This window comes from Rhamphochromis longiceps, linkage group LG22 (assembly GCF_057381845.1).
Source record: "Rhamphochromis longiceps isolate RC_006_pf linkage group LG22, R_longiceps_female_GT1.1, whole genome shotgun sequence".
Taxonomy (NCBI): domain Eukaryota; kingdom Metazoa; phylum Chordata; class Actinopteri; order Cichliformes; family Cichlidae; genus Rhamphochromis; species Rhamphochromis longiceps.
Window position 1 is genome coordinate 5,004,879 of NC_140577.1, and position 17,961 is coordinate 5,022,839.

Below are 17,961 nucleotides of genomic sequence, written 5' to 3' on the forward strand. Positions count from 1 at the left end.
GATTGTTCTCCTGAGGAAAGACAACAAAAACAAAGCGCTAATATAAATATCACACACGTAACTTATTACAGTTGTATAATATTGTTATATCATTTAGTTACATTACTGCATGCTATATTATCATTTGATGGCTCACCTGGTCTTGCTCCACAATCGGTGTTCCCCTTATTCTCATGCAAAGCTCTGTAGTGCCTAAGCATGGATGAGGTGTTGTTGTTATATCCCAGCTCCCTGGCACATAGCAAACACTTCACCTTGTACAAAAGTAAAGGCGCTTAACATAAATTGTATTGCACCATCAGTATTATGAAAATACATCTTCTGTAGAAATTTACATACCTTGTTGGGAGATATAAGATCAAAATGTTCCCACACAGGGGAGGACATCCTCCTCTTCTTAGCTGGCTCCATTCTCTCCTGACTTTCTCTCCTCACTCTCATAAACCTCCAAACTGTCTCCAAACTCACTAACTGCAACTCTCCATCAAACACCCACATTTTGAATGAAGTCTGAGGGGTTTATATTGCTGTCAAAGGTTCGGCAAAGTTCGAACCACTTCCTGAACCAGTCACGTGGTACAGCCGGGCAACGAGGCTTCGGACGTCATTTTCAGCTCCTCCCATAAATGAAGCAAGCCTCGATACGTGCATCGCGGAAATGACCCCTCAATTACTCAATACCCCTCAATTATTATTTTTCTGCATTTGGGTCTTAATTCTGCAACCTCTGACATTATCTATGCTTGGGCAGCTGTGTGTCTGACAATCAGGGAGGTGGCATGAATGTGGTTGTAAACAGGAAACAATAAAATAAAACAAAAATGCTATGCATGCAGAAAGAAAGGTCTTTTATGTGTTCATGTCTTTAAAGGACGATAAAGAAAAACACATGATGAGAAGAAAAAGAGGAAGTGGTGTTCGTGTGTATAGTACACAAATTTGACAGAAAGTAGATAACAGCCAAACTTGATGTAACCACAGCACAGATTAACATGAGTGTGCATCTCCACTTCTGCCTCTGTTCACTAAGACTTAACCAACGCCTCAGCTCTAACATCAGTTCAACATTTCAGGTACGAAACTTTGTCTTGGTCAGATTTCTCAATTTTTATTCCTCCATTAAGACAAATACTTGCTACCGTTACTGTAGGGTTTATAAACAGTGAGTTTTCCTGCCTTGTTCACCTGTTCAAAATAATCTTCCTCTCTATGGTATATCAGAACAATGATGCTCACCGTGAGCCTAAACTAACCAAAGAAGGCATTGTGTTTTGTTTCTTTGATTGAAGTCCGGTACACATTTAATTGACAGTAAGTTAAAAAGAAAAAATAGAAAGATATGAAAATTTTCACTGTAGTTTAACGGAGACCACAAGTCTCTGCTAGAAGATTTTGAGGGAAGAAAAAAAAACACTTTGTCGGTACATTCGCTCAGTCACTAATATATTGTTACATTGAGGATAGATGTCCAAAAATAATTTATTCACTGAAAAATATTTGTGGACACTACATCTTTCCTTCCTCAAAACTGTAACAAAATCCATGGAAAATGACAACTGAGAAAATGTCATCAGTTTGCCAAAGAACACGAGAAGCGCGTTACTGGACTTTATAAGATTGAACTAATATTTTTGGCAAAGTGTGGTAGAGGGGTTTGTGTATCATAAGGATCCAGGAGCTATGTTCTCAGGCCCAGTTGGGTCCCTTTAGGGCAGGGGTGTCCAAACTTTTTTCACCGAGGGCCACATACATAAAAATATAGGAGGGGCTGGGCCACTTACTAGAAATTAGGTATATAGTCTAAACTTTAGTGTATTAAAGTTAGAAAAATCAATTAAAAGTGGTCAAATATGTTATATTGTTGAATATAATTAAAGACAAAACTTTAAATATATTCAACAATATTTAAGTTATTAGGCTTAGCAACACACCTATTAACGTTCATTTGAAACAGTTATCAACATTAACAGACTGAACTGGACTTAATAACAGGAGTGCATATAATTTTAGTAAATTATTCTGGTGAGTGTCATCTGCACTGGGTATGTAAATCGGGGCATCCAGCTGCGGTGCTGATCCAATGCCACTTGTGCCACAAATAGGAAGAATGTCACTTGATCAAAGAGCAAATCTGCATCAGATGACATCAACTGACTTTGTGTGTGTGCTGTGCACAGCGGTGTGTAGTCTGTGTGTTAACAAAAAAACGCATATAAGAAAGTGGTGCACAAAAAGCAGGGTAGTGACAGAATTGATGCGCGTGATTGATATTTAAAGCATGTGTACCTGCACATGCATGCTTATTAACCCACAGGTACTGTGGAATATATTTTTTACTCACCTAAAGTGGGAACGGCATTGCACTCAGTTGGAGCACTGATGCTGCGCTGTGGACCGAAGGATGGCTGGTTGGTCTGGAGTAAACTTAGTGGTTGAGATGCGAAGGACCTCTTGGAGATCGCTCATTTTGGTTCTTTGCTCACATATGTATGTTGAGCCAAATAGACTGATATTTTTTTTTTTTTGAGTGGCATCATTTAAGTCCCACTTTGTGAATTGAGTCTGACAGCTTCAAAAATATCCATACCCGTTGTTGTGCCTTTTAGACTCTTAAGATCGAGCAGCTCCTCTGAAACTCCAAAGTTCTCATCCACTCCCCACAAAAAAATTATCAGCTGTCCAATGTCTGTGGCATCAGTGCTCTCATCACATGCAATGGAGTAAAAATCCTGCACTTTTTCCGGACACATTATTTAGGCAACTTTAATGTGGCAGTATTTTATGAGGTCTCCATCTCAAAAAGGCTTGCCATGTCTTGCGATGAGTTGGGCGACTTCAATGCTGGCTATTGTAGCCTTTTCCTGGACCTTTGAGCACGAAAAAAAAAAACTGTTGCTGACCCTGCAGGATAGCTACCATTTGCTTTACTTTCTGCTCTCGCTCAGCACCAGTGTAGGATGCATAGGCCTGATGTTTGATTTCATAATGACGTCGTACATTATACACTTTTCATAACCGCCACAGTTTCAGTGCAGATCAAACAGACACACTTCCCCTTGAATTCTTTGAAGAAATATTCACTCTCCTACCATGTCTGAAATTTTCTGCACTCACTTTCTACCTTTCGCTTCTTTGGTTCTGTCATGTTTAGTAACTTGAGGTAAATTTCTTCTGTGATTGTCCTTTTTGATGGAGCAACTGCCTTGATCAACAGTAGCTCCCCCTGGTGTTAAAACTAGGAAATGCAATACACTCAAGCAAAAGCTGAAGTGGGGGCCATATTCTATTTTATAAAATTTCTTGTGGGCCTATTAAATATGGGCCGTAGTTTGGAAACCCCTGCTATAGGGTCTCCCAAGGCAAATTAGTCATGGATGAGGGGTCAGACAAAGAGTCACTGAAAAAAAAACAACTTAAAAAACACAAACCCTATGACATCAGAGACATCACTGCAACAGTTTACTCTGCTTAACTGGTCACTTGGGTTAACTGGTTCTGGGCAGTTAACCCTGTCCCACCCCAGGCTCAAGCCCTGGGATGGGGGTTTGAGGATGTTTCTCTATCTCTCTTAGCCCATAGGATCCAGCCTATTGGCTAACCTAAAAGAGCTGCACACATCTGTCTTCCTGTTAGGCACAGGAAAGGCTGTTAGAGGTTTTCTTCACTGTGGTTTAAAGATATGATCAATGCAGAGAGAGGCACTCAAGCAACGCAGCAAAGTTGCATGTTTCTTTTGTGCATAGTTTTTTTTGTGTCTGTCTTAAAGGTGCCATTTTTAATTTTTTCTGTTCTGTTTCTGTTTTTTTCCTTCTCAGGCACACAATGTGTCCCAATGCCTCGCTGCTCACCGACACTCTCAAACCTGAGGATGACCAGGCAACTACGGTGGGCATCAATTCCATAGTGCACAATATCACCATCGTCCTCTTAATGCTCACCGTTGTGCTCGGAATCACAGGGAACTCCATGGTGATCTGGGTGGCTGGCTTCAAACTTAAGGTGGATATAAAGTATATAATATGTTTCAAATACCTTCTGAGCTTGCCATTTATCTTTTTAACAAAAGCTCTGTGAAAACAACAACAACAACAACTTGAGGTTAATATCTTGGCTAAAGAGATTTGGCATGCAGACTGGAGCAGCCAGGGATCAAACCTCCTACTTTTTGATCCAAGCCTGCCCTTATCTTTCAGGTTTATGTATCAAAAGTACTTGTTTAGGGCTAAGAATGGACCAAAATACATCCTTTTGCAGTACAAATTAACAAGTTGACTAACTTAGGATGATCTTCATTAACTAAGTTGAAGATGTTTCCTGTCTCATCCGAGAAGCTTATAAAAGAAACAGCTTTTAGAGGTGCTGCAACAAGTACCGACAGGGACTAGAAAGAGAGAGCACATTTGTCCCATACAGACTTCACTTCATTGGCTCCCTGTTAAATCAAGAACCTGGTATAAAATCCTTCTTCTTGAATACAAGATCTTGAATAATCATCAAATCTTGTATAATCTCTATTTTCGAGATTGGCTTATATCAGAACTTGATCAGGTTACTCTGGATCCTCCTTTGCTTCACAGGAAGCCTCCACGCTTAGTCTGGCTGTCCTATCTTCCTCACATCACCTGCAACTGGTCTTGGCAAATGGCCGCACCTCCCTTAGCTTACTTCTGTCAGAGATTTCTTCCTGTTAAACGGGAGTTTTTCCATCCCACTGTCCTCATGTGCTTGCTTACGTCATCCACTTTCAGTGACATGTAGTCAGGATTTTGGAGAACTACATGGAAGCATGTGTGGGGTGGATGAAAACCCCTCTCATCCCTCTGATTGGAATCGTGTTCGCAGAGCATGAATCTGCTGTAGCCTTCGCAAAGTGACGCTCTGGTGTGCAATGGCTTCTTTGTGGTTGAGTTCTAAACGCGCAGATATTTGAACTGACACACACCAAATGTAACTTCATATGTGGTAATAATACCTAAACCTGTAAAATTATCTTATCTGCTTGTGGTTATATCTTTTTTTAACACACTGCTTTTGACATAAATAAATTGGCATAGATAACATCCCAGTCTGGTTACTTGGTTCTTCCATTTTTTCTATTTTTTCTTCCTCTTATCTCTTTTCCATCTTTTATTTTCTTCTGCCTCAACAGCTGACGGTCACCAATGTGTGGCTGGTGAATTTGGCGATAGCAGACCTGATCTTCTGCTTCACACGAATCTTCTCTCTCACTCGGCTGTTCTTGTCAGACCACTGGCCTTTTGGCCTCTTCCTCTGTAAGTTCAATGGCTTCTTCAAATATGCCAATATGTTCTGCTCTGTCTTCCTGCTGGCTGTGATCAGTCTGGATCGAATGGTCTGCATCTGGTGGCCAGTCTTCACAAAGCGCCGACGCACCCTGTCGGCAGCGAGGGTGGTGGCAGTCTGTGTCTGGATTGCAGCGATCCTCTTCAGCATTCCCTACTTCATCCATCGACAAACTTACATAGACAACAACAACCTGACTAAATGTTCTATGAACCCAAAAAAGATGGAAGAGGCTCACAACAGCACCAAAGTTGCTCTCTACTCCATCCGCTTCCTGTGTGGCTTCATATTTCCTTTTATGGTCATTCTAATCTGTTATACCTTGGCTGGGGTGGGAATCCGACGCACCCGTCTGTCAGGGAAGTCCCGCCCTCTGCGTGTAATAGCATGTTTGGTCATTGCCTTCTTCCTGTGCTGGGCACCTTATCACTGCCTCCAACTTGTGAGAATGATCAATGGTGATAATGATGTGATGAAAATCTGGTTTACTGTAGCACAGAGCATTGCCTACTTTAACAGCTGTGTGAACCCACTGCTGTACTTTTGCATGGGGCTAAAATTGAGGGATCGGTTTAAAAACGGTCTGATGGGAGTTTATACGAGGGCTCTGACAGATTATACAGGTGGCCAAATTACTCCGTGCACTGATCAGTCTTTGGATTGAAGCTCTGTGTTTACAACAATCTTGTAAAAGCAGAAAGGAGTTTGACAGCAGTGGGTGCAAAGTTTTGTTTGAGTAATTGTGATGCTCGGAAGATTACGTGTCCATTTTTTAGTTTTTAACAAATGTAAACTGGAGTGCAGACACTTTGATCTGTCTGTTACTACACAGGAAATCAAATTATTATTATTTTTATTACTTTCATTGTATTGTGAAGAAGGCACCAAGATCGTAAATGTTGCTCAAAAAATGTACATATGTAATATGTACATTTTAAATCAAGATCTATAATATGTTATAGATCTTGATTTTTTTCTTTAACATAGTAGACCATTTTTTAAATGCCTTCAAATTTATGAAAGAGTATTATTCTTTGATATCTATTGTCCATCAATGCAACTTGTAATCTCTATGACTGTTGGAACAATTTACTCAAACAATATCTAAAAATCAAATAAATTATGTATATGTATATATTCGTGTCTCTGTGTGTGTGGTTTCAAAGTTCGTCTCATAACCATCTGACGCCTGACATACAGTTTTTATGTTATTTGGGGCCGTTACTACTGAAACGTTTCCACACACACTACTGAAAACCAAGGCGTTTCAGGTGAACAGGACAGTGACCAAAGACAAACTAGCATATTTCAAAATGCAGATAAGTGCTAAGGCCTAAGCCTCAGCAGATACCATCAGAACTCTGTTGAATCCAACAGCTATGGGGTAGCAACCTGTTGCAGCTACAAGTGTGGATATGCTGGATAGTCATCACTGATCAATGGCCATGAGCACCATTCACACAGAGTTGGGGAATCGCTACAATCACAGCATTGTAAGATGGTGAATGATGTACCCAATGCCCAATATATTTTCTCAGAAATGACGGATTTATGTGACTGAGGACATCATTTCCTGTTTGATTGCAGAAACCACACTTTTACTCAACAGCTCTTTTCTTTTGAAATGCTACTGTTTTTGCCTCCACTCGTAAAATCTCTGGTAAAGAGATTTATGTTCAAATGTGCCACGTCCCCATTGTCTGTGTTCAACATTTTCATCTTTATATTATTCTTGTGACTTGAGCTAATCCTGCAGGATCTAACAGCCATCTATGTGTGTGAGTGACAAACGGGCAAGTGATATAAGTGTGTTTCTGTGTAAACTAAAGTGACATAACGCTATGCAAAAACCAGGACAAAGTCAGAGACAGTGAAAAAAGGAAGCTGTGTGCGTGTGAGTGACATAACAGAAACTAACGGTAATAAAGCTATAGTTCCCATGACAGACATCGTTAGATTGCATTTTCACTTCTTCCTCTTATCACTAAGACTGAAGCAGCTCACCACAGCTCTGTGAGAGCAGTTTAATATTTCAGGTAAGAAAATAATTCTGTGTTAGATTTCTCTTATCAGATTGTTGTTTGATATTTGGACTGTGGTCAGGTGATGGGATTTGATTTTTGTGCCATTCATGGTTTTGTCCACTACACCGGAATGCGAATAACAAAATATTTTCACAGAACTTACAAAGGATTCCCTCTTTGATTGCAGAAACCACATTTTAACTTAACAGCTCTTTTCCTTTGAGCTGCTACTGTTTTTGTTTATAACATATTAACTTTCTGAACAAATCTTGTTTTTACCAACATCAGTGTTGTTAACATCTTTATGTTATCTTTTTGGCTCTTTGGGGGAATTTTATGTCATTTAGGACTACTGTAGAGCATTATTTACTCCTTTAAGCTCTCACAGCAAGAGTTTTAAAAAAAAAAAAAATCTTGCATTAATCTCCAAACATGTAGGAAGTGTCATGAAAAAAGAATTCCTAAATCTTTGGAAACTTTAGTAGCTGAAAGGACTGATATTTAATTTCCAACTCCTATGAAGACTGGAGAAGAATGTTTTCAACTACAAATAATCCATCAGTCAGGGTTGAACCTTGAAAGAGGCTGTACTTTTTTTTTTTTTTACAATGCTTACAAGTAATCGATGTGCAATTGTGAGCAGTGTAAGGAGCACCCATATGTAGGGCAAGAAGTCCCCTCATATGAAGCAAAGTAGAAGCCGGTCACAGACAGCTGGCTGGTGTGAGGTGTGGACGAATGCAGACAACGAAGGTGGGACTGAACTTAGCAAAAAGTGAGCCTTTATTGTGGCTGATGAGAAACATAAATGAAATGAGTAAACCAGCTAGATGAGAACTAACATAAAAACTTAAACTGGGAAGAACTAAATGCATGGAATCTGAAATACTTGGAGGCATGGAGACACATAGAAAACTGTGCCGGACAAACACAGGGAAACTCGCACGAGGGAAGAACAAACATGAGGACAAACAGACTGAGAAGATGGAGAGGGTGAGAGAACAAGATGGGCTGGGGAGAAAACACATGGATGCACATGACAGACAGGAGAGACATGGTAGTGGGTGGCTGTGGCTCAGGTGGTAGAGCAGATCAGCTACTGATTGGAAGGTTGGTGGTTTGATCCTTGGCTTCCCCAGTCTGCATGCCAAATATCCTTGGGCAAGATACTAACCCCAAGTTGCTCTCTGATGCATTCATCAGAGTGTGAATGTGTGTGAATGTAGATTAGTTTGCACTTGAGTTTAGAAGTGCTCGTATGAGTGGGTGTGAATGAGGCATGTTGTATACAGCGCTTTGAGTACTCCGGGAGAGTAGAAAAGTGCTATATGAGAATCAGTCAATTTACCATGGTGTGAAACACAAGGATGGGAACAGAAAAGGAAGACGAGATACAGAGGGAGGGGGCAAGAGATGTGAAGTAAGGCACAAACATGACTGAGGACACATAAACAAAGGACAAGACAGACTCTCACAGGGATGATAGAGAAAGAAGGGGAAATTAACACAATAAAACATAAACTAGGCATACAAGAAAACTTTGCCTCCAGTTAAGTTGGTTCTATGTTTCTGACTGTAAAATTGGAACTTAACCCATCTTTAAAATGCAAAAAGTCACAAAAACTGCTGGGTGCTTCCTGTTAAGTCATGAGAGACATGCTGAGTAACTGGTTTTTCTTCTGTTCTGTCGTTTTCAGCCACACAATGTTTCCCAATGCCTCTCTTCCCACGCACATACTCACCTTTTCTAAGGATGACCAGGAAACTAAGGTGGTGAGTGCTGGCTTGGTCAATGTCAGCATCATCCTGTACACGCTCACTGTTGTGCTTGGCATCACAGGAAACTCCATAGTGATCTGGGTTGCTGGATTCAAGCTTAAGGTAGATATAAAGTGTAGAATATGTTTGAAATACCTTCTGAGATCGTCAGTAATCTGTTTAACAAATGCTCACTGGAAAAAAATCTGATTTATTCTGCACCCCATTTTACAACTCCCCACAAAGCAGCTTCAGCAAAGACAGTAAATATACTCTGCAGTAGCAAACTGTGACCTTCAGTCAAGTAAAGGTGACAGCCACGATTTTTGTTACATGTGCAAAACATGTGCAGAAAAACTGTAACCAGGATACTTTATATCAATATTTCCCAACCTTTTTGAGCCACGCACATATTTCACATTGGAAACATCACACGGCACACCATTAAACAAAAACGTCACGAAAAGCATATTGATAATATTTCCCTGTGTACCATGAATAGCAGAATTGGCTCAGTTTGTCCCCAATATACCTTTTTTGCTTTCTTCTTCACTACTCATGCTAGGGCCTTCATCTGGATTGGAATTTTCTCCAGGAGCCAGGATAGATTGACTGCTTTTCTTTTCAAATATTTATCTATTGCTACTATGCGCTGGTCGTTTCACAGCATGTGAATGTAATTCCTTCTTTGTCATCTTCTGTTTTACTGGCAGTTGGCAACCCGTTTAATTAGAGTATATACTTTTACTGCCCTCTAGTGGAAAAGAATGTAATTGTTCTGCCCATTACTCACACCAAATGCTTAGAGTACTAATCAGGTGGAACCAGATAATCTTCCATGGCACACCTGATCATTTCTTAGGGCACACCTATGTGTCACATCACAGTGGTTGGGGAACACTGCTTTGTAATATCCGGTTGTTCAGTCTGACGTCACTAGCCGTGTCTGGGTCTAAACTCCGCTGCAGGTCCATATATCAAACGATCACTATGGCATTACTGAGAGTTGAAAAACTGTCTAAAGTCTTTCATCTTTAATAAAATGATCGGCGTTCTGCTCTACCAGGTGTAACAATTGAGTTTAACATCCAGGCATCCATGAAAACTGAATTTATGACATTTAACGGAGTTAGAAGTTAGCAGGGAGTTAGCTCGCTAGCTTCTATCTAAATACAATATAGCATGTCCTGACTGCGGGGTTTTGGAAACAAATTAAAACGTACAGCTCTGCTATCACTTCCAGCATAAATGAAGACAGAAAACTAAACAGCAGTGACGTTTGTAGGGTTACTGAAGTTGGGCTAGCTGGTATATAATGATGTGCTACGTGACAGCTAGCGACACAGCTATGTTAGCATAATATAAACAAGCTAACTTATTTTCCACTCGATAAAAGTTAACGTGAGTGTTGTCGGTGGTCAGGAACAAATGTAATCGCATGGCAGGATGCTGTAAAAGGACCAAACTTCAGCCAGGAGAACAACTGAGATAATCCATCCACAATACAAGGTTAGTCATTCATATACTGCTGCATGGGCTGGGCTGTAGTTACATCCTAAGGTTTTAAAAACTGAGCTTAAATAAATGATTAGCGGTAATAAAAGCCGAGGGAGGTCAACAGTGATCACTGACTGTTTTAGGAGCTTTTTGAGATCAAATAGAAGAAAATACGTAACATTAAACATGTTAACAACACAAAAGCCATATTAAACGCAGACTACTTTAGACCCGGAAGTAGGATTCGTCGCGTCATCACTGAACAACCGGATAGGGCTGGGGTTGGCAACCCAGGGCACGTGTGCCACAGCTGGCACACAAAGGGTTAACCGATGGCATGGCCATAGCTGGACTGGTAGTGCCATCGGGCATGGGCCAATGGTGACTTTTAATTTTTACGGGCCTATGGTTTTTTTTTTTGTATGTTTTTGTTTTTTTTTTTGTTTAGGGGGGGGGGCTGTAACTGTATTAAAATAACTCAGTTGTTTGGTGGTGGCTACGGCGGAGCTTCCACAGAGGCCAGCAGGTGGATGAGGGAAAGGGGAGGCAGGAGGAGGAGAGACCCGAGGCGGCCGCCGGTCCTAGTGTCAGGTGAACTGAACTTCAGGTAAGAAGTTATGACCTGCAGTCTATCTGGGTCAGATATAAACCAAGTTTAGGTGGAGTTTATTTTTGTTGTGCTGACTTTTTACAGTCAGTTACAATAACTCGTACTGTGAAGCTAGCATGACGGAGTTTCTATACAGCTGGGTGGGTGCTATGATGTTACTGATAGTGAACTTTATTTTATTCATAAGGTTCATTAGTAGAGTTGCCAACCGTCATGTAAAAAACAGAATCGTCCCGTATTCAGAGAAAATATTAAACGTTTTGTATTGAGCAGAAAAGAAACACAGTTTGTACTTAAGCTACAATGGAAAAAAAGACACAAAGCTGGAGTCATCCTGTCTTTACGGTGCACAGCTGCCTCTTCTTCTCTCATTCTCCCCCCTCTCTCTCCTGTTTCTACTTCAATCATGAAACTGATCAATGATCAGCTGATCGGCTTTTCTCTCTTGTTTGTTTATCGCCCACTTTGCGTCAGAAACAGGAAACCGGCGGATGTCGCGCCAAACAACAGCAGCACGTTTAAGCTTGATCAACTGTTGTTAGAATTTATTTAATATTAATTTCTAGTATCAGCTGATGTTTGCTGGAGCCACAGCTGTAAAGCTGCTGGTCATGATGTCGGTTTGGATATGTGGTGAGAGGGAAACATGAAGATGAAACCAGGAGATGTCCTTACTGAACCATCAGAGCTGAACAGGTGATGGAGAAACAGGTTTACCTTTTAGGTCACATGAATGAGTTGAAGGGAAGTTATGAACTGTTTCTGAGAGACAAATAACCCCAGGACCCTTTTCTAAGTAGCTGACAGCTGGTAACTGTGCAGGGGTGGGTCTAGCAAAGTTTTGCCAGGGGGCCAGGTTGGGCATTAACTGGGAGAGGGGGGCACAAAGAAATACTTTTCTTTCTTATTCTCATTTAAAATGTCTAGTTTTTAATAGATAATTATCTGAATCTTACGACCAACGTTTTTATCTGATGTAAAATGTATAGAAATCATACATATACCAACAAGACAGTGTACGTGACTGTCACAACAGCGTTCATTTTCATTCAAAGGCTTTCTGGTTTTTCCTATAATACCTGGTGGGCTGGTCTCTAGTCAAAATGCCTGGGCCGATTTTCTGTCCCAGTCCAACCCTTGGCACGGCATGCAGTGAATTAATCTGAGAGGGTGCAATAAAAAATATATTCAAGAACTGTGCGCTCAGCACCGCGGAAGTACATGCCTACATCCATAGACTCGAGACAGAATTCACAATGCACTTTCAGGACTTTCAGGTCTATGGACCAATGTTTTCTTTTCTGATCAAACCAGAAAGGTTTAATGAGCAGCTGGATTTGTCTGGCATTAACTGGCTGCACACAGAGGATATCAAAATGCAGCTGATTGAACTGAAAAGCTTGACTCTGTGAGGGTCAAAGTTTGCAGAACTATGAACGCAGCTGGAATCCATAGCTGTGCGTGTTCATGGAGCTGCATTTTCACCTGCTGGACATCACTACCTGACAAGTTTAACTGTCTTCAGAACATTGCGGATGCCTTATTGACTGTATTTTTCATTGGTATGAGGAGACCTTAAATTTGCATTTGCATGTTCTGTTGTACAGTTCTTGTTATGGATAAAAAGTTTTGTTTTTTTGTTTCCAAATAGCTGATAACTATTTGCTTATAGCTGCCAACATCTGCGAACAAATATTATTATTTAAAGTTGTTCTATATAGTGTTTAACTGTTAATATAGACCATTATTACATTTATTGCTAATGCAATCATATGGCACATTAACTTCTGAGGAAATTTTAGTTGGCACTCATCATCAGAAAGGTTGCCGACCCCTGATAAATTGTACGGTAAAGACCATACAATAATAGAGAGAAAACCCTGACAATCAGATGTCTGGACACAAAGACTATAATTGGGGATGAGGGGAAAGAGAAGTGAAGGGAGGAAGGAGATAGGATAGCATGAGAGAGAGCCAGAGTTTAAAGCAGTGAGAAACTCCAGGCCTCGAGGGCCACTGTCCTGCAGCTTTTAGATGTCACCCTGTTTCAAAACACCTGAATCAAATGATTAGTTCATTACCAGGCCTCTGGAGAACTTAAAGATTGTGTGTTTATGTGTTTTTAATGTTTTCAATGGCTTTTAACATAAAGAAATCTCCACAGATAACATCCCAGTCTGGTTACTTGCATCTAGCAAATGTGAGCTTCTGTTTGTCTTCCTCTTGTCTCTTTTCCATAGTATTTTTTTTCTTCTTCCTCAACAGCTGACGGTCACCAATGTGTGGTTGGTGAATCTGGCGATAGCAGACCTGATCTTCTGCTTCACACGAATCTTCTCTCTCACTCGGCTGTTCTTGTCAGACCACTGGCCTTTTGGCCTCTTCCTCTGTAAGTTCACCGGCTTCTTCAAATACACCAACATGTTCTGCTCTGTGTTCCTGCTGGCTGTGATCAGTCTGGATCGAATGGTCTGCATCTGGTGGCCAGTCTTCACAAGGTGCCGACGCACCCTGTCGGCAGCGAGGGTGGTGGCAGTCTGCGTCTGGATTGCAGCCATCCTTTTCAGCATTCCCTACTTCATCCATCGACAAACTTACATAGACAACAACAACCTGACTAAATGTTCTGTGGACTCGATTGAGAAGGCAGAGGGGTACAACAGCACCAAAGTTGCTCTCTACTCCATCCGCTTCCTGTGTGGCTTCATATTTCCTTTTATGGTCATTCTAATCTGTTATACCTTGGCTGGGGTGGGAATCCGACGCACCCGTCTGTCAGGGAAGTCCCGCCCTCTGCGTGTAATAGCATGTTTGGTCATTGCCTTCTTCCTGTGCTGGGCACCTTATCACTGCCTCTTAATGGTGAAGATGGTGGACAATAATATTGCACTGTTGAAAATCTTGTACCCTGTAGCAATGGGCATTGCCTACTTTAACAGCTGTGTAAACCCGCTGCTGTACTTTTGCATGGGTCTAAAAATGAGTGAGGGATTTAGACAAGGTCTAATGAAAATTTATAGAAGGGCTCTGTCAGATGATATGGATGTCCAAATTACTCAGTGCACTGAACATTCTTTGGACTGAAGCTCTGGGTTGAAACACAGCACTGTTGCTGTGCCAAAAAAAGAGTCTGACAGCAGTGGGTGTAGCTAATCTTTGTGTTTCTCTGATTTATCCTAAAGCTCAGAAGAATAAATTTCCATGTTTTGATCAATCTGTTGTGATTTCTCAACGCAAACCATTGTAATGCAATTAAAATGAAAATGCTTTACACTAAGATTAATATACTTGATCTTATATATAGTTACTGTAACAAAAAACAGATTTTTATATGTGTGTGTGTGTGTGTGTGTGTGTGTGTGTGTGTGTGTGTACACATATTTTACAAATTAAATAGAGTAAAGAATAAAATAAAATATATTTAGACTGTTAACGGATACAACTCTCCTGGATCAATGCTTAACTCTCCCTTGAGTGCCTGAAAATACATTTTAACAGCTTTACCTGACAGTGAAAGTCAGGGTTAGACTGGATATATTGTATGCATTTTGGTGCTTGAGGCATTAACAATAGGGAAACTATACTTCCTTTTTGTAGGATTCCCCATTATTATCCTCTGCATGCACACCTGGGACAGGAGTCTGTTCCAGGAAGCATAATCAACGTACTTCAACTCCAAAATAAGTAACTCCAAATTATCAGCTCCAGAACTGATCAGAGTTTGTTCCGTCCTGTTCACCCTGGGTGAAGCACATGCATGAGTAGAGAAAAAATGGCATCATCAGTGAAGCTCACACACACACACACACACACACACACACACACACACACACACACACACACACACACACACACACACACACACACACACACACACACACACACACACACACAATTCACCATGGCAATCAGACAGAAAGAAACAACAACAACAAAACATTGGACTCATTTCACCCCAATTTAACTGGATGTTCTGCTGTGTGTGTATGGTGAGTATAGTGCCAACTCCAGCTGCCTTAAGGTGCTTTATATTATTAGGCAGTTACCCTACACTGATACAGAGAAAGTCCCAATAATCAGATAAACCCCACTATGAGCAAGCATTTTGTGACAGTGGGCAGGAATAAAACTCTCTTTTAACAGGAAGAAACTTCTGGCAGAACCAGACTCAGGGAGAGGCGGCCATCTGCCACGACCAGTTAGAGATAAGGTGTGGAAAATGGGACAAAAGACATGCTGTGGAAGAGAGCCAGAGGTTATTAACAACTATTAAGGCATGGGTTTAAATGGGTAAGAACATTTTTCTACTCTCATTTTGGTTTTCCTTGTTTTGATATATTAAGCAAGACTATAAGAAAGACTATATGCAAAAATGGTTTTAGAGTTTTATTTAGCTAACAGAAAGAAGGCAGATGTTTGCAGAAGTTTCTAGTGCCTTCAGCATAGTCTAGTTGCTGAAGGCACTGCTGGAGTCAGTCACCTCCCAGGACTTTAGTTTCTGCTTAAAATATGATTATTTTCTATGCACATACTGATGACATTCCCTATTGAGCCTTCTGCCTAAACAGAACCCCTTCCATCCGTAAGTAGGCCACTCAGTCCTGAGATTTTACCTACAAAAATCTCACTCTTCAACAGAGCGGATGAAAATGGGCGGATGGATGGATGGATGAATCAACTTTCCATTGCTGGATGCCAATTAAGGCCTTGTTTCTTGGAAACAGCTGTGAACAGTTTATAACAGAAAACAATTCTGCAATTGGATTTAAATAACTTATTCACACTTCTGGACTTATGCTCAATTGGTGTGTGAATCTGTGTCTGAGAAAAAATGGGAGGGAAATGTGGGTATGGTTGTGTGAGGGAAAAAAAAACAACTATATTCAGAATGGAAGATAAAGCCAGACACATGACGTGAAAAAAGAGGAAATGGAGGGTGTGTTACTGTGTCTGGGAGTGTGTATTCACATGTGTGAGAGCCATGACACAAACTATGTAACAGCCAAACTTGAAGTAACTACAGGACAGACAAACAAATACATCCTCACTTCTGCCTCTGACTACTAAGAGTGAAGCTGCTCACTTTAGCTCAATATTTTAGGTAAGAAATTCAATTTTTCTTTCTTGGTTAGATCTCTCAGATGATACTTAAATTCTTATTTTTTTAATTCGTGTTTTTGCATTTTTGTTTTTCCTGCCTGTTTAAATGTAATATTAGGTTTTTCTGCTTAATAGAGAGCTTTGGTTATGTATAGTTGATTGGAAAAGAGCTTATGATGAATTAAATTGTTTACATGCAGTTTTTTAAAAAAACGAAATCAAGAAATATTTAGAAACCACATCAGATCTCCCACAATGGGAGAAAATCCAACTCAATATCTATACTGATATCGACTAGGTAATGTGTTAGGAATGAACACATTCATTCAAATGAATGCTACATTATTTGATGGAAATGAAAGTTATTAACCTAAACAAACAGGATGTCTTTGTGAGAATTTAATTTGCCTTTCCAAAGGAAAGTTTTAGGAACCTTAACATGGATAAAGAAATGAAACTAGAATTTCTTCTAAAGCAGCTGACCTGTGGTCTTGTAGGCATCTAAAGTGTAAATAAACATGTGCATCAAAGCATGATGGGGCCAACTGTAATAACAACTTTTTACCAAACTAACAAATACTAAAACCCAGACAGTTTTCCATATATAATGAATTTCTTTGTAGTTAGTGTTCAAAATTTGTTCATCTTGCTCAAATCTTTCATGTTCAACTACATTATGGGTTAAAACTTCAGGGTCAAAATACCCAAAACAGCACATTAAGTTATAGCCTGATACATTTTTTGGCAACAGGCAAAAATATAGTGATAAAGAAAACCATATGTCACCATATGTCCTGACGCCTCAACAGAGTGAAAGTAGTTGCCACTAACCTGTGGAGGAATTGAAAAATCAATTTTTTTCCTAAAAGCAGGGGATAGCTTGTGTTACAAGTGTGAGTACAGGCTAGATTTGTCACAGTCTGGCTGAGGCAGACCTGAGAAGGAATGACTGAAAACACACGGACTAAATACACACAGAAGGCTAATGAGGGAAGTGGGAACACATGGGGAAAACAGCTGACACACATGAACATAACGATGTCACAAGGGGAGAGTAAAACTAAAAACACTGAACATAGGAACACAGGACCCCTTTCAAAATAAAACAGGAAAAATAATGAGACGCAGACATGAGAACATGAACTTGACAACATAAGACACACAGACATGAAACACATGAAGGGCAAGGGAGACTTAACAGGGGTTGAAAACACAAAGGGAAACTAATAAGCAAATGAACTTAGATAACCTAAATAAGTTAAACATACCATAAACATCAGAATAAACCAAAACTCCAAAACATTAGGTCAAACGACCCAGGATCATGACAGGATTCTATGATGTATCTGCACTGATTAATGAACAAGAACAAGATCAGGCCTCTTTACAGATCAGGGTGACAGTTTAATATGTTATTAGCAGCTTTTAATCTAATATCTTCTGCATAGCAGAAATTAGATTATTGTTAAGTTATATAAACTAGTATATTTAAGCTGTTAGACCTTAGTGAATTGTTGCCAGAGTCACATGTATTCAAAGATTAAGGTCTAAGGAAATGATCTCATCACAAATACCACTTGTTACTTGTTTTTAAGCTTTTGACTCTGTAACATGAGCTTTATCAGATGATGAAATTTGCTTAATGTCATAATCTTTTTTCAGACCTGA

General features: G+C 40.1%; 2 protein-coding genes across 2 annotated transcripts; both read left to right on the forward strand.

Moving 5' to 3' along the window:
* The first annotated feature begins 3,738 nt into the window (after nucleotides 1–3,738).
* Nucleotides 3,739–6,182, forward strand: LOC146643183 (formyl peptide receptor 2-like). The gene is made up of 2 exons (XM_085396299.1): nucleotides 3,739–3,999; nucleotides 5,150–6,182. Exons 1-2 carry the CDS (start codon nucleotides 3,823–3,825, stop codon nucleotides 5,966–5,968), a joined length of 996 nt encoding a protein of 331 aa, XP_085252425.1. The 5' UTR covers nucleotides 3,739–3,822; the 3' UTR covers nucleotides 5,969–6,182.
* A 1,099-nt stretch (nucleotides 6,183–7,281) lies between these two features.
* Nucleotides 7,282–14,390, forward strand: LOC146643184 (C3a anaphylatoxin chemotactic receptor-like). Its single transcript, XM_085396030.1, has 3 exons — nucleotides 7,282–7,340; nucleotides 9,026–9,209; nucleotides 13,459–14,390. Exons 2-3 carry the CDS (start codon nucleotides 9,033–9,035, stop codon nucleotides 14,275–14,277), a joined length of 996 nt encoding a protein of 331 aa, XP_085252156.1. The 5' UTR covers nucleotides 7,282–7,340; nucleotides 9,026–9,032; the 3' UTR covers nucleotides 14,278–14,390.
* Nucleotides 14,391–17,961: the final 3,571 nt, after the last annotated feature.

Coding starts and splice junctions, on each gene's coding strand:
- LOC146643183 (XM_085396299.1), top strand. CDS start 3,823: ATGTGTCCCAATGCCTCGCTGCTCACCGACACTCTCAAACCTGAGGAT. Junction 4,000..5,149: donor TGGCTGGCTTCAAACTTAAG/GTGGATATAAAG, acceptor CTGCCTCAACAG/CTGACGGTCACCAATGTGTG.
- LOC146643184 (XM_085396030.1), top strand. CDS start 9,033: ATGTTTCCCAATGCCTCTCTTCCCACGCACATACTCACCTTTTCTAAG. Junction 9,210..13,458: donor TTGCTGGATTCAAGCTTAAG/GTAGATATAAAG, acceptor CTTCCTCAACAG/CTGACGGTCACCAATGTGTG.